The sequence below is a fragment of the Takifugu flavidus genome, chromosome 1 (assembly GCF_003711565.1).
Source record: "Takifugu flavidus isolate HTHZ2018 chromosome 1, ASM371156v2, whole genome shotgun sequence".
Taxonomy (NCBI): domain Eukaryota; kingdom Metazoa; phylum Chordata; class Actinopteri; order Tetraodontiformes; family Tetraodontidae; genus Takifugu; species Takifugu flavidus.
In genome coordinates this window covers 1,312,573-1,325,300 of record NC_079520.1, presented here as the reverse complement: position 1 = coordinate 1,325,300, position 12,728 = coordinate 1,312,573, and the positions used below count along the sequence as shown (strand labels likewise).

General features: G+C 46.2%; 1 protein-coding gene across 1 annotated transcript in view; it reads right to left on the bottom strand.

Annotated features, from left to right (window-relative positions):
* The window catches only part of gli2a (GLI family zinc finger 2a), a 55,500-nt gene that overhangs the window by 18,129 nt on the left and 24,643 nt on the right, over positions 1-12,728 (bottom strand). Inside the window, 2 exon segments of the mRNA XM_057041000.1 lie at positions 1,718-1,923; positions 8,395-8,500. Coding sequence (XP_056896980.1) covers positions 1,718-1,923; positions 8,395-8,500 — 312 coding nt within the window.

Here is a 12,728-nt window from a genome sequence, read left to right as displayed (position 1 = left end):
AACATAATAGCGATGTAGAATAATCCAACACCTGCATCGGTGCAGTCATGTAAGATCACTTTACTGATCCCAGCAGGGATCAGGTAGTCCAGCCATTCCCTCAGGTAGTCCAGTATCTAGTAAGAGAGTAATCCAACCACATCCCTAAGGATTGCTTCCCAGAATATCTGACCTGATGGTGGTGAAGGTACTAGAGAAGAACATTGCTCTCATGTAACCACTAGGTTCATCCAGGTGGGAATGAGCATCTTCAACACCATTGCACTCCAGGTAAGCAAACTGAAGGGGGTCCGGGAATGTGTCACCTGCCTCACATGGCAAAGAACTAGTCTCTCCAGAGTCTTCATCAGGTAGGAAGTGGGGGCTACCAGTCTGGAATCATTCATCATGAGGTGGAAGTGTTGAACCTGTTGAAACAGTTTGAGCTGGTTGGCTCTACCACAGGCCAGAACTGTTTTTATCCTGCTCCACACGTCTCTTTGGTGTCCTTCTTCTGCAGCGTGCTCTCCACCATCCACCTGTAGTTGCTCACCTCTACAGTTCTTGCTCAGTCTGATGGAAACATGAGGGAGACTGTGGATAGTTTGCTTCCTGTGGTCCCGACCCAAAGTCTCCCTCATGTTTCCATCAGACTCAGATATTGAGTTCACGCGATGACAGACTGGTACTCGCTGCCGCTGGATCCACCAGAACCTGCTAGGCCACAGCTGAGACACGTTCTTCTGCTTCCTCCATGGCTGCCACACTGTCTTACCAGGCGCCAACCATGTATCTATGTAAGTCTGGTAGTTGAATCATAGAAATTGGACTGTTTGAGTTCACAAATATGTATCTATGTGTTCCAGTGTTACACTAGTGGTTGCGATGATGTTGATGATGAAGCTCAAAAGCTAAGGTTCACGCCACTCTATCCTGGTTGCACAGATTTTATACATGTCCTGCATATACAATTTCTTTAATTTGCTGCCATAGTGACTCTTTGTCAGCATCTGCTTTACAGTACTCCCCTTCAAACACACAGTGCTGCCAGCCATGCGTGTCAATACTGCATCACCACGCAGATCTGAGGCTCCCTACTTCTTCCAACTTGTTTTGAACAGCGGCAGCGAGTACCAGTCTGTCATCGCGTGAACTCAATAGCTTGGGGCGCCGTGTGCTCGTGCCTGTGCTAATTTCCATGGTTTCTCCAGCCCAAACAAAGCTACAAGCGAGGAGAACTCGCATTAACCGCAAAGTGTACCCATGATACACCAGCAAATCACCAACGTGTACACACACGCAAAGCACCTGAACATGCTCGATGAAAGGTGTGCCTTATGTAGGGGAACATATAAGGTGCAAGACTAATTATCACTGTTGGTTAAACAACCAACTGTGTAAACTGTGAGCTGCAGCCAGGCAGACAGAGCTGGTTTATGGTGAGCAGGATACATAAATTCTAAACCCACTCAACTCTAATCTGACTTCCTTAATGCTTTGAGACCTTTTCCACATCACACTTGTGGTGTATTGAACACACTGTGTGGCATAAATGAGGATTTATTGAAAGGCAGCATGTAGTTTTCTGATATCTGCATCTCCACACTGAAGAGCACTGAGAGGCTGCTTTAAAACTTTGTAATCAGTTGTTCAGGAAGCTGCGTACAGATGTTGATGAGATGTCAGAATATGAAGCATCACAGCAACGTCTACCGTAACATTCTGGTCCATATCTTACCCTCAGCGGGGCTGAGTCCCCGGGCTGCTGAGATCATCGAGAGGGTGGGGCTGCTGTGGACTGAGCGCAGGTAGTGTTCCATGTGGGGGCTCATGTAGGGATGCGGAGGGCTAAATGGTGATTCCCCTGATCCGGGGGCTGCGTGAGGTGAAAGACGGATGAGGGAAATATCTGAGATTACTGGACTTCCTGTCAGTCCTGGAGGTCTGCAAAAGAGAGTAAAAAAACAGATGAGTGTGATGGTGTGAAGGACAGGGGTGTGTGAAGAAAACCTGCACGAGTTTAATTACTTGACACTAACTTATCATTGAGTGTGATCTTCACTGGTATGCTCATAAACAAGCCTCAACTTCCACAAAAGTGTCTGCCATCTCAATCCACTTACACCCTTTCCCCTCCCCAGTCCTACAGCTAATACAAAATAATCCCCTTTTGTTCCCCTTCTTTTATTAGGCCCTTAAGCTAAAGACAAGTTGAGACCCAGGGTTTTCCACTGCAAAGCTAAACCAGGAGACATATTCTGTCTGTATGTCTGATTGGGCGGGCAGATCTACAAGGTCTCCACCAAGATGTATCCTGAGGTGTATGATGAAAGCTGCCAGCTTGCTTCTCACAACTTCAAGTAGATGCCCACAACACCTTTGGGGGGAAAAAAGCCGTCTTGTCTAAGATTCTCCCAAATCCCCCAGATCGCACCAGGCTGAGAGGTAAAATAGTCAAATCTGGCAGGTAACAGGCAGCATCAGAAACAGACAAATGAGTGTTGGGCCCAAACCCAGCTCAGCTAGCAGCACACCGCGTGGTTACGGTGACCTCGTATGCTCTGGTTCTGATGGAGCGACCTGTTGCACCTGTCACTGAGGGCATCAAGAAGGAGGACGACTTACAAGGCGAAGACCGAATGATCTGGTTAAAATGTAAACGAATGATAGGAAATAACTACTCTGGTTGTGTAAATAGGCAGTGATTTATTTTCTGTTTCCAGACACATTTAGCATTTTGTGTTTCTTATTCCTCTTGTGGGTCATCAGCAGAAATGTGGCTGGCTGAGCTGATCTTCTGGTTTGTCTGCATATTTCCTGATGGGAATCTTGGATGTGAGTCTGTGTCCCAAGGTCCAGGTTGTAAAGGCCAGGTGATGTAAACACATACGATAAAGAACACAATGTATTTAAGAACGTTACATATGTATAAGGAGACAGTTTGGTGTATTAAAGGGCCCCTTGAATAAGAAAAAAGTGGGTGCAGAAATGAGTAGAAAGTTGACTCCATGCACGGTCAGGAGTGCACGTAAACACCAGCCTGATACAAAGAGTATGAGTACCGTGAGTAGCTCAGTAGGTAGTGCTGTTTCCTGTCAACAACAGAACCATGTACACATCTTTCTTCCACTTTCATTTGAACATTTGAGCAGTAAAAGTGAGAAAAATTACCACACTGACACCAGCGTGCACCACAACCGCTGGGCTAAAGCTGCCTTTACGACAGCCTCGCAGCAAAGGCTTTAAAGTTGACACTTTTACAGTTGAACGGGTGTTTTTAACACGGCTGCCTGTTTACATGTGTGGTTTTAATCCTTGGCTGTGTGCTGTGTACACATCGTGTCTGTGCACCTTACAAAGAGTTTATGGAACACAGGGAACCAAGATATTCTCTGTAAAACTCACATATTTATATTAAGTCTTAAAGGAAGTCCAAAACTATGACATTCAAGCCTCAAACAAAATACACTCACACACACAATCACACACACAACACCATAACCTAGGGGTGTCCAGGCCCTGTCCTCATAATCCAGCCAGGTTTTCTGTCTTACCAGGCAAAAAACACTTCCAAAGTGGAATCCCATGTGAAAGCTTGTTCACCGGGTAGGACAGAAATCCCAGCTGGACTGTGTCTGGGTAACCCTGCCTTAACCCTTTTAGCTTCACCTGGATTTGTTATGTATATACTAAGGCAATAAGAGACCTCTCAGAAGATAACTGATGCTAACGATGAGAACAAGGTGAGAAGGATGTCCCCCCTTCAGTACTGTCAGAACTCAGAGGATGAGGCAGTAATACAGCGAGTGAGTGTTGATTAGCTCCCTGCCTGTTCTCCCCAACAAATCTGATCAAGAGTGGATGGAACACTGCCCAGCCTGTCTCTCTTGTGGTTTGTATCTATTTCTAACACTCAGAAGCAGCAGAGAACAGAAGTGTAAAAACACACCCAAAAGACTGTAGCTAGCACAGGTTTTTTTAAATCCTGTGTCTATTCAGGTGTCAACATTTACCCACCGGCGTGGAAGTCTCTTTCAGAGGTCGACTCCCAAATGTATAACCTGCCCACATTTTAGGCCGTAGGGCTGTTTGGACCAGTGGACTGAGGAGATAAAGGGAAGTAAAACTTTTTGAATGCACTGCTCTGATATCCCCAATGAAAGGATCAAGTAGCCAGAGAAGTAGAGGTAGTTTAACATAGTTAAACCAAGAATCCTCATATGAATCAGAGCTCAAACATATTTTCTTCAGTCACTCACCACATGCAATGACTCAAAACAAGTTCTGCTGATTACCTTCCAGATGTCAGCCTCTTGACATCTGGGTCCATTTCTATTTTATTTTGGCATTAACATCTCTGAAAGACTCCAAATAGGTGCCACATTTTTAACGCTGGTCTTGCAGCCACACTGGGTGACAGTAGGTGGCTCTAGCAAGAGTGGCTCCCTTGCCAACCTACCCAGGTCTGCAGACAGCAACCTGCTGGCGGACTCTGCTGACCGACTCCTACCAAGCCATCCTACAGAGGGCCTCGGCCCTTGTTCCATTTCCAGTAAGTGCCTGCAGACTGCTAGCCTTGTCTGAGGGCCAACTATCTGCCATCAGGCCTGCTCCCCCCTACAAGCATCCATAAAGGGCCCACTGTTCTGGCCAGGAGAGGAGAAGTGAGAAGAAACAGACGCTCCATACACAAAAACACGCTTGCATCAGACCGCCTCTAAGCAGCACACAGAGACGCTGGCAGCACCTCTACAGATTAGTGCTTCACTGAGGGATACCTGGGTAAGCCTGCAACAGTGCTGCTCTCTTTCCAATCAAAATGTTCCTTAATGCAATCACTTTCTGGTCTTCACGGTGTTTTATCTGCAGCTAAAACATAATTTGACAAGTTTAATATGTTTCCTGGACGGATATTAAAAACACCTGAGCAGGTGAGGATGTCACAGTGGATTAACTACAGCCAAATGGAACAAGTAGGTTATACTTACTACTAAATACTGGCACAGACTGAAGCACTTGACGTAAGATCTAAACTCTGCCGAAGCTAATGCTAATGTGGGGATCCACCAAAAGCTTCTTTTCCCTCAGGTCCCAAAGAATCTAATGGGAAAAGCGCGACCCTTTATCCAGGTGAGGCACAAAAGAGCCGCTCCGAATGTGTTCTCTCACTCCGAATAGGCACTGCAAGATCACCCGTCTGCTTTGTGGTGCAAAAACACGCTCCTCATTCAGAAAAATGCCAACAATTCTCTTAAACCAGTTTGCAATAGTAGACTTTGGACCGATTACCATCAACGGACCAGTGGCTCGACACACATCTCACTCCAGCTCCAGTAAATCACTCAAAATAACCAGGAGTGGGTTTGAGGCCCTGCTAATAAGGTGAAATTTGTGGTGTCGCCTGACAGGAGGCTGCAAATAACTGTCCCACCTGGCAGGTATGATTACTGATGCCTCGTGGATCCACCCTTTTCTGACAAGATGTTACTTGAAGACTTTGTGTTTTCCAGAGGCCTCAGCCATGTCTTCATCAGCACTACCATCTAGAGACTCCCATCATACTACAACTCTTTGGCTGAATACCATTTAGAAATACACTGAAAGGTCCAAAATGTCAACTTTGTAGACTTGAATAAAAGAGGCAGGTGTGCGGAAGGATGAGTGATTGTGGAGTAAAAGGGATTGATGCAGGATAGGATGCCAATGCGAGTCAGTAGATGACACACTTTCAACAAGGTAATTGCTGTTTTTGTGCGAGTTGTCTACTGTGATTACACGCTCTCTCTGTTGTCCCATTGTTAAGGCTATGCTGTGAGAAAAAGTGATTTGGACATGGCACAGCTTGTTGAGAATATGAGCGACCCTGTGAGTCAGTGCATTCCACAGCGCATGTATGTTTGATTGCAGGCAGGGGCAGAGCGTGGTGTAATTACTGCTCATCTTATTTTCTACACTTGGGTGTAATAAAGGCCAACATCAGGACCAAACAAGTCACTTTCATCCTAAAATCAGAGTTGATCTGATTTAGCAATTCCAGATCTTATACCCATCAGCACCGCTGCATATTCCTGATCAGAGACAGGAGGAGGGACCAGAGGTGACCTGGTCCATCCATTTAAACCACACTATCCATTTTTAAACTTCCTCTTCTTCTTCCTAGCAGCCCAAAAAGTGTTGGTCCCTATTGCCGTGAGGTGGGATGAATTATGACGGGACACTCTCCCCTCTGGGCTTCTGTGCAGCCGACATGATCAAGATGGATCACGGTCCCACAGCGGATGAGCTAAGATCCTGCCGTAGTGGTTTTTGGTTCCTGTTGAGGGTACTGAGGATTTAGACAACTTGATACTGTATCCAACAGAGCAAAGACTGGCTAAAAAGGAGGGGGTGGCACGCCGATGATGGGATAATATACTAAAATGAGGGAAGATTAGGCAGACAGTAATTATTCATTGCTGCCAAATTCCACTGAGTGTTTTTAAAGTGCAAGAAAATGACTTTGAGACCGCACAATAAACCGTGAAATCTTCAGTCTATTGATTTGCAGCCGTCTGACGGATGGCTCTCTTGTCTTTTGAGCAGCACATTCCTGGCTGCAAGTCTAAGAAGCACCCAAAGTCAAACATTAGCTGGGCCGATGAGCCGCAGGCTGCAGCTAAAGAGCAAAAACACAGGATAACAGCATGCCTGTCAAAACCACCGACAACCAATCGCCTGACTGGTCGAAGCATGGCCCCTTACCTCCCACCCTCAATTCTCATCCCCCATTCTTCGCTTTGCCAAACCAAAACAATGGAGGGAAAAGAAACATCAACCCAAAAGGGATGATCTGTAAACTGTATTTAATCAACACATTCCGCGTTGTGGGGCTGTGGTCCTTGAACGGGCTGATTGCCGGGTGAGCGTGACCACATCTGTTTGTGTACAGGGGCGGTGGAGGCCGCGGCTCTGCCACACAAAAACCTTGGGCATATTTCAGCTTTTCAGTGCTGCAATTTCTCCCCCCGACAACTTCCCAAAAAGCATAAATACGGTTTGCGGAAAGAGCGGGCGACCTGCTTTTTGCATCCGCTGCATCGTCGTTGAGGTTCTGGGAACGGAAGACTGGATTTCAGATACTAATTAGCTGGTCAAACATGCTGGCATGGTGACCGTCTCTCCCGGTTTGTGGGTTTGTGCAGAAGATGCCTGACTCCACAAAGTGCACCAAACAGAACATAAGTGCAATCTGCAATTTTAAAATTTACTGTCACCCCACAAGAGACTCTTCCTAATGTGTTCCAGAGGACGCTCAGATACGGTTCCTCTGTTTGTGAACTTTGTGAAAAGGCGAGGAGACAGAGGAGACCACAGACGGAAGTTTGCAATCATGAAAGCATAGAGCAAATATTTAGAAATGTTGAAGAGTTCACACAAGGCGATGTCACCCGTCGCCGTGTGTGAACTCTGAGAGTCAACTGGGTTTATTTTTAGCCAGTTAGAAATCCAGTTTTAGACGAGGGACTCACAGCTTGGGGGCGGATGGACTCTCCTTAAACGCTAAGATGAGCTGCAGCCACTGTTACATTACGAGCCCCCGAGGCGGATATGAAATCCTGATATAGAAAAGAATCAGACAGGTTGCTGCCATCAGCCCCTAACAACCCCCCCCCCCAACTCTTCTCACCCCCCAACAACCCCGTTACATTTTTCTGGGTTGCAGACTATTGAAGAGAGCGGCGTGCTGAGATCTTGATGAATTAGTGGGAGTTCTCTGTCAGTCACATCACATTAATCACATTAAACCAGCCGTGAAGCCATGCCCCCCCCCCCCCCCCCCCCACACACACACACACTCTCTCTCTGGTTTACAGGTGATCAATAGCTCTGCTTCCACAGCGTATCATCTGATCTTACTGAATTTAAATGTTACATTTCTGTGTCCACCGATATTTAAGATGAACATTAGTGACCTGCGAGTGGATGAAAGAATAAACTATTACCAAAGTTAGAATTATGTCTTGTATTTTTTTAGAAGAGTTCTTTATTTGTTAAAAACTGGAGAGAGCAAGGAACCAAAAGAGCAGTGTGCATGTGTGGCTCATCTGGCTTCATCTGCTCTGACGTTTATATATTTAAATTTGGTTCACTAAGTAGTACTTAAAAAACAAATAAATAAAAATTATGATTCCAACTGAAGGTTGTTGTGAAAGACATTTAAATAAGACAGTTCTTAAAGGAACAATCACACTTAGAACTTTGAAAGGAGCGGAAAATGACTGTAATGCTGTTTTTCTGGATTAGAAAAACATTTTTTTGTACCATAACTTGCAGAATAATGATTTTTTAAAAGTGAATAATCACTGTAATACTTTTTGCAATAACGAGGACCAGAATGGGTTCTCCAACCAACCGTTCATAAGCAACAATACCTACCCGTGCATGGGATGGAGTGGGTGTGGCTCGTAATGGTACCGCCCCTCATGGTGTCTCACATCGATAGGTATTGGCGTGTGAAACGTGGGGAAGAGATGATGGGCACCTGTGCAGAACAGAAGGACAGACAGTCGGGATCAAGTTGGAAACTACAGTGAGCGTTAAATGTGGGCGAGTTGTGGAAATCCTTTTTAGCATTTCAGCACCAATGAATCAAACACACACACACACACACGCGCTCTTTGGATCAGCCGTGAAGATCAGAGTGAGCAATAACTGGTCATTTCCATCCCATAAATACCTGAAATGTCAACAAAAGCTGAGGCACAATGAATCCCTGTTAGGTGGAGACAAAGGTTCTGGTGCTGTTCTCTAGCAGAGCACAGATTTCAGGTGGAAAGTAAGACGACTTATTATTCTAGCTTAAAAGCCGGTGAAGCACAGCATGAGAAGTAATCTCAGCATTTTACAAGTTCCCAAAATGCACCATTAATTGAGGCTTTCTACCCATCTGTGGTTTTTACCCAGAAAACGGTGTGTTCATTAATGGCTCTCTTTATTCAACACAGGCTTCACACAACAATGAATGTGTTTTTATGCCTGACAAAGAATGTACAAATCCACCGTTTCCTGTCATAAATGATCTGACGCTTGAGGAAAGTCTTGTTAGGACAACACAGCTGATCTTCATTAATTACTGTCAGGATAACCCGCTGAGCCCGAGACTTTACTGTCCTGACCGAAACAGACAGAAAGTCTCCACATCTCAGTCTGAGGTTTTAATGTTCTGGTGCAGGGGAGCTGAGAACGGACAAAGAACACAGAACAAAGAACATCCCCTGGGTTGATTATTAGGCTGCTTTGGCTGCACAGTCCAGAACACCTGGCCTGACCTGGGAGCAGGGACCAAAGGTAAAGGTCAAAGCTCACCAAGATCAGATCGTTATCTCTGTCTTTGTGTAGAACGGGGGCCGGGGGACGGTGGGTAATCGGGCACATCTTTTCACGGCTGATACACCTGATCAACTTGATTTGTCAGGTACAACCTGTACACATTATTATCACATTATTATCTCCACCTCAGAGCGTGTTGCCATGTGCATGGAAACAAAGCCTTTCTTGACATTCAAGGACATGTGCTTAAACAAATGACTGAAGGAAAGGCTGGAGCCTGACTTACACACTAAAGCAATGCCGTTTAAAAATGTAAATATCAGCTGACATGTTAACTGCTTAAGAAATGGAGGCGACAGAAAGGCCCACATTCCAAAATAAGTCTCCACATCCACTTTTCTCGCAGCTGACACAGGAAGCCTCAGGACTCCCTGAAAACAAGGTGCAACAGGACTCTGTGCCCACGGGCTCCAGCGCAGCTCTGGCTGTTGTTCTTTGGTTCGGCTGAATACAAAGACAGACATTACTGCTACTTAACCCCGGTTGAGCCTTTTGTTACTGTGACTGAGGTAATCATCGTGACGTTGCACCATCATGTACACAGTCAGGATGGGATTAAGCATGACTGGGTGAGGACAGTTCGCCTGGGGGGACATTTGAGGACCAGAATCACCCTACAATGTTTATTTTCTTCTTTCTTCTTCTTTCACCACACCAGAACTTGGTTGGTTATTGGTAAAACCCTGTGGATACTCTGCTAACTGATAGACATAAGATATTTCTTTGTTTTTAGTTTTTGCAGTGTAATTCCTAAAGAGATTTAATTCTGATTTTTAAATGACACTAAAATGAGTCGTAAAGTCCACCCAGTGTCTTTGAGCGCAGAGTGTCTGAGATCTATGCCCGCGCTGGATCACAGCCAGCGACGCCTCTCTTGCTTTTGTGTGGGGGACAGGCGGCCAACTCCGAGTCAACATGTGCGCTGGAAAGCCAAATGAGGCGCCTAGTAAATGAACGAGCGGGAGTGAGAGCTGGGAAAAAGAGGTCTGAGCTTTATCTTCACAAGTGGAGCCAGAAGTTCAGGCTTTGTTCAAGAGGTGCCCCACCGCTTGCTCTGCCTGGCACATCACGGGCGGAGACGGTGGGAGGGAGCAGACGACAAGACTCGACCAGTATAAAGAGTCTGTGGTGGAAGCTAGAGTCACGCCGCAGCGTCTCGCTGGACTATCACCATAACGAGTTTCAATAAATATAAAATCTGGGTTTCCACGTGAACATAACACAGATTAAGAATTGAACACAATTGTTTCTTTCCTTCCAGGCTTTGGTCTGTAGCAACCAGAGAATTGAGTTGTTGTGTCCCACCTGCCAGACACATGAGACCTTCAATCACACGGAACTAAAGTACCAACAATGAGCTCTTTAATGTACAATAGTGGTGGTCTTTTATACTGCCAACAAAGGAGGAGGTAGCATGTTAGAAATAATTAATGCTGCCTACTAAATGCCTTGCTAAAAGTGGCCTATGGCACAAATCACTGTTTTCTACCAACCTGTTTTATTGTTCTGATGCCGTCAAAGGGAAACGTGATCTGAAGTTCAAGCACATCAGGTCGACATGCACATCATCGCTATGACATAATCAGTTCACTCAAAAGTCTGTAAAGCCTTTTTTGCATTGGGTTTATTGATTCATTTTTTAATGTAAATAATAACAAGAAAAAGCCACAGGAATCTTTCAGTGGGTTTAGTTTGAGGCCCCGTATCAGTTCGGATCTCTCATAACATGTTTGTTTTGAGACTGAAATACATCTCTTGCCCCTATAATGAAGCTCCAGACATGGCAAACATCCTGTGAAGCGGTGGGGTTAGAGCCCCACATCTTCTCCTCCCTCTTAGCTTGCACCCTAAAGCTGCAGTTTGATCTCTCTCTGAAGACAAAGCCAGGTGTTCAGTGTTAACAAAGCCCTCTTCGGGTCTCGTGACTCGGAAAAGACGGAGGAAAAGCGCTCCCTCATCATGTCCAAATGAAGCGCCGGATCAGGGCAGCAGTGAAGTGGAGAGTGGAGTGGAGCTCATGTCTTCGAGGAAGTACTCAACGATAATAATAATGCCCTGGGAGGCCGGGCCAGGAATAATTCTAGAGGAAAAAAAAGAGAAAGCCTTTGTTGTGTTTTGAGAGAGAGGGGGCAGCGAGACAGAGAAAGAGAAGAGCAGCCGAGAGGTGGGGGCGCTCAATTCAGACAGGAAATTCCAGCAGAAAAAGTTGGCCCGCCTCCTAACTACACAGCTCCGTGCCAACAGCTATACACAAATGCTCATGTGCATGCATACACACTCACAAACACACAGACACTGATTTGTTCTGCAGCTCACTCCCAGCAAGCTCGACGTGCAACGTTCGGAGAAAAGGAGAAAGCACCAAACGCGGCGCAGCAAGTGTGGCGCTTGAGGTTAGTAAAAAGTGAAGACTTAGCTTAATCTTTGAATCTCACACGGCACATATCACATGAATCCTGCAGGTTTAGTCTACAAGTCACTGCTTCCTCCAGGGCAATGAATGGGCGAGTGATGGCGACAGAGGGATTAGAGGCTTACGGGAGAGCACGGAACCACTGCCATCAATGAAAGAAGGTCTTAACAGTGTGACTCTTTGCTTTTAACAGTCCCCAGGGAGGAGAAAACGATGCCTTTTTTATTGATAGAGGGGATTTGGGGCAGAAGGTAAGTGGATTAGGCCGCGGTCTCTGTAATGACATGAGATAGTTTGAGCGGAAATTCATCAGTTCCTGTGACCTCCTGGAAGGTCTGTATATGTTGCAATGCACACATCAAACACACTCCCGAGGAAGGCTGGCGTGGTCGTCTTCAGCAGTGAAAACAGAGCGATGTATGAAACGGGATTACGGGCCCACTTTTACACCGCCACAGGGGGCCCTGACTCGCTGTGTACCTGACAGCATTAGGACAGAAAGCAGGAGCCCATCCATGTCTGGGACTCTGAGAGCCTAATGCCCATGTTTACATCATGTTGCCATGGCACCCTCATCCATCCTCGCTGGACCTCACAGATGTGCTGTGTCATCCCGCAGCGGCTGTTGCTAAACTGCCGGGGCTCTTCCGCTCCGGTCGCAGCGTGTTTACAGGCTCAGACACAGCTGGCCACTCTTCTCTGTCTCTGTCAAATTTACACGCCTCAGTTAGGCAAACAGTATCCGAGTCCAGCCCAGGAACCTGACACGCATGTGATCCATCATCTCAGCCACAAGGAGCTGCAGCACATGCACTAATTGTTGGAGATCGTTCCCTAACAAGGACCACGCATTACCGGACTGGGCCTTTACCAGGTGGGGTGCTAGCACACAGGTAGCTCAGCTCACAGCTTCAACCTTGCTGCAGGCCTCTGTGAAGACTGATGAGGTGTCAGGCTAATCAGCTTC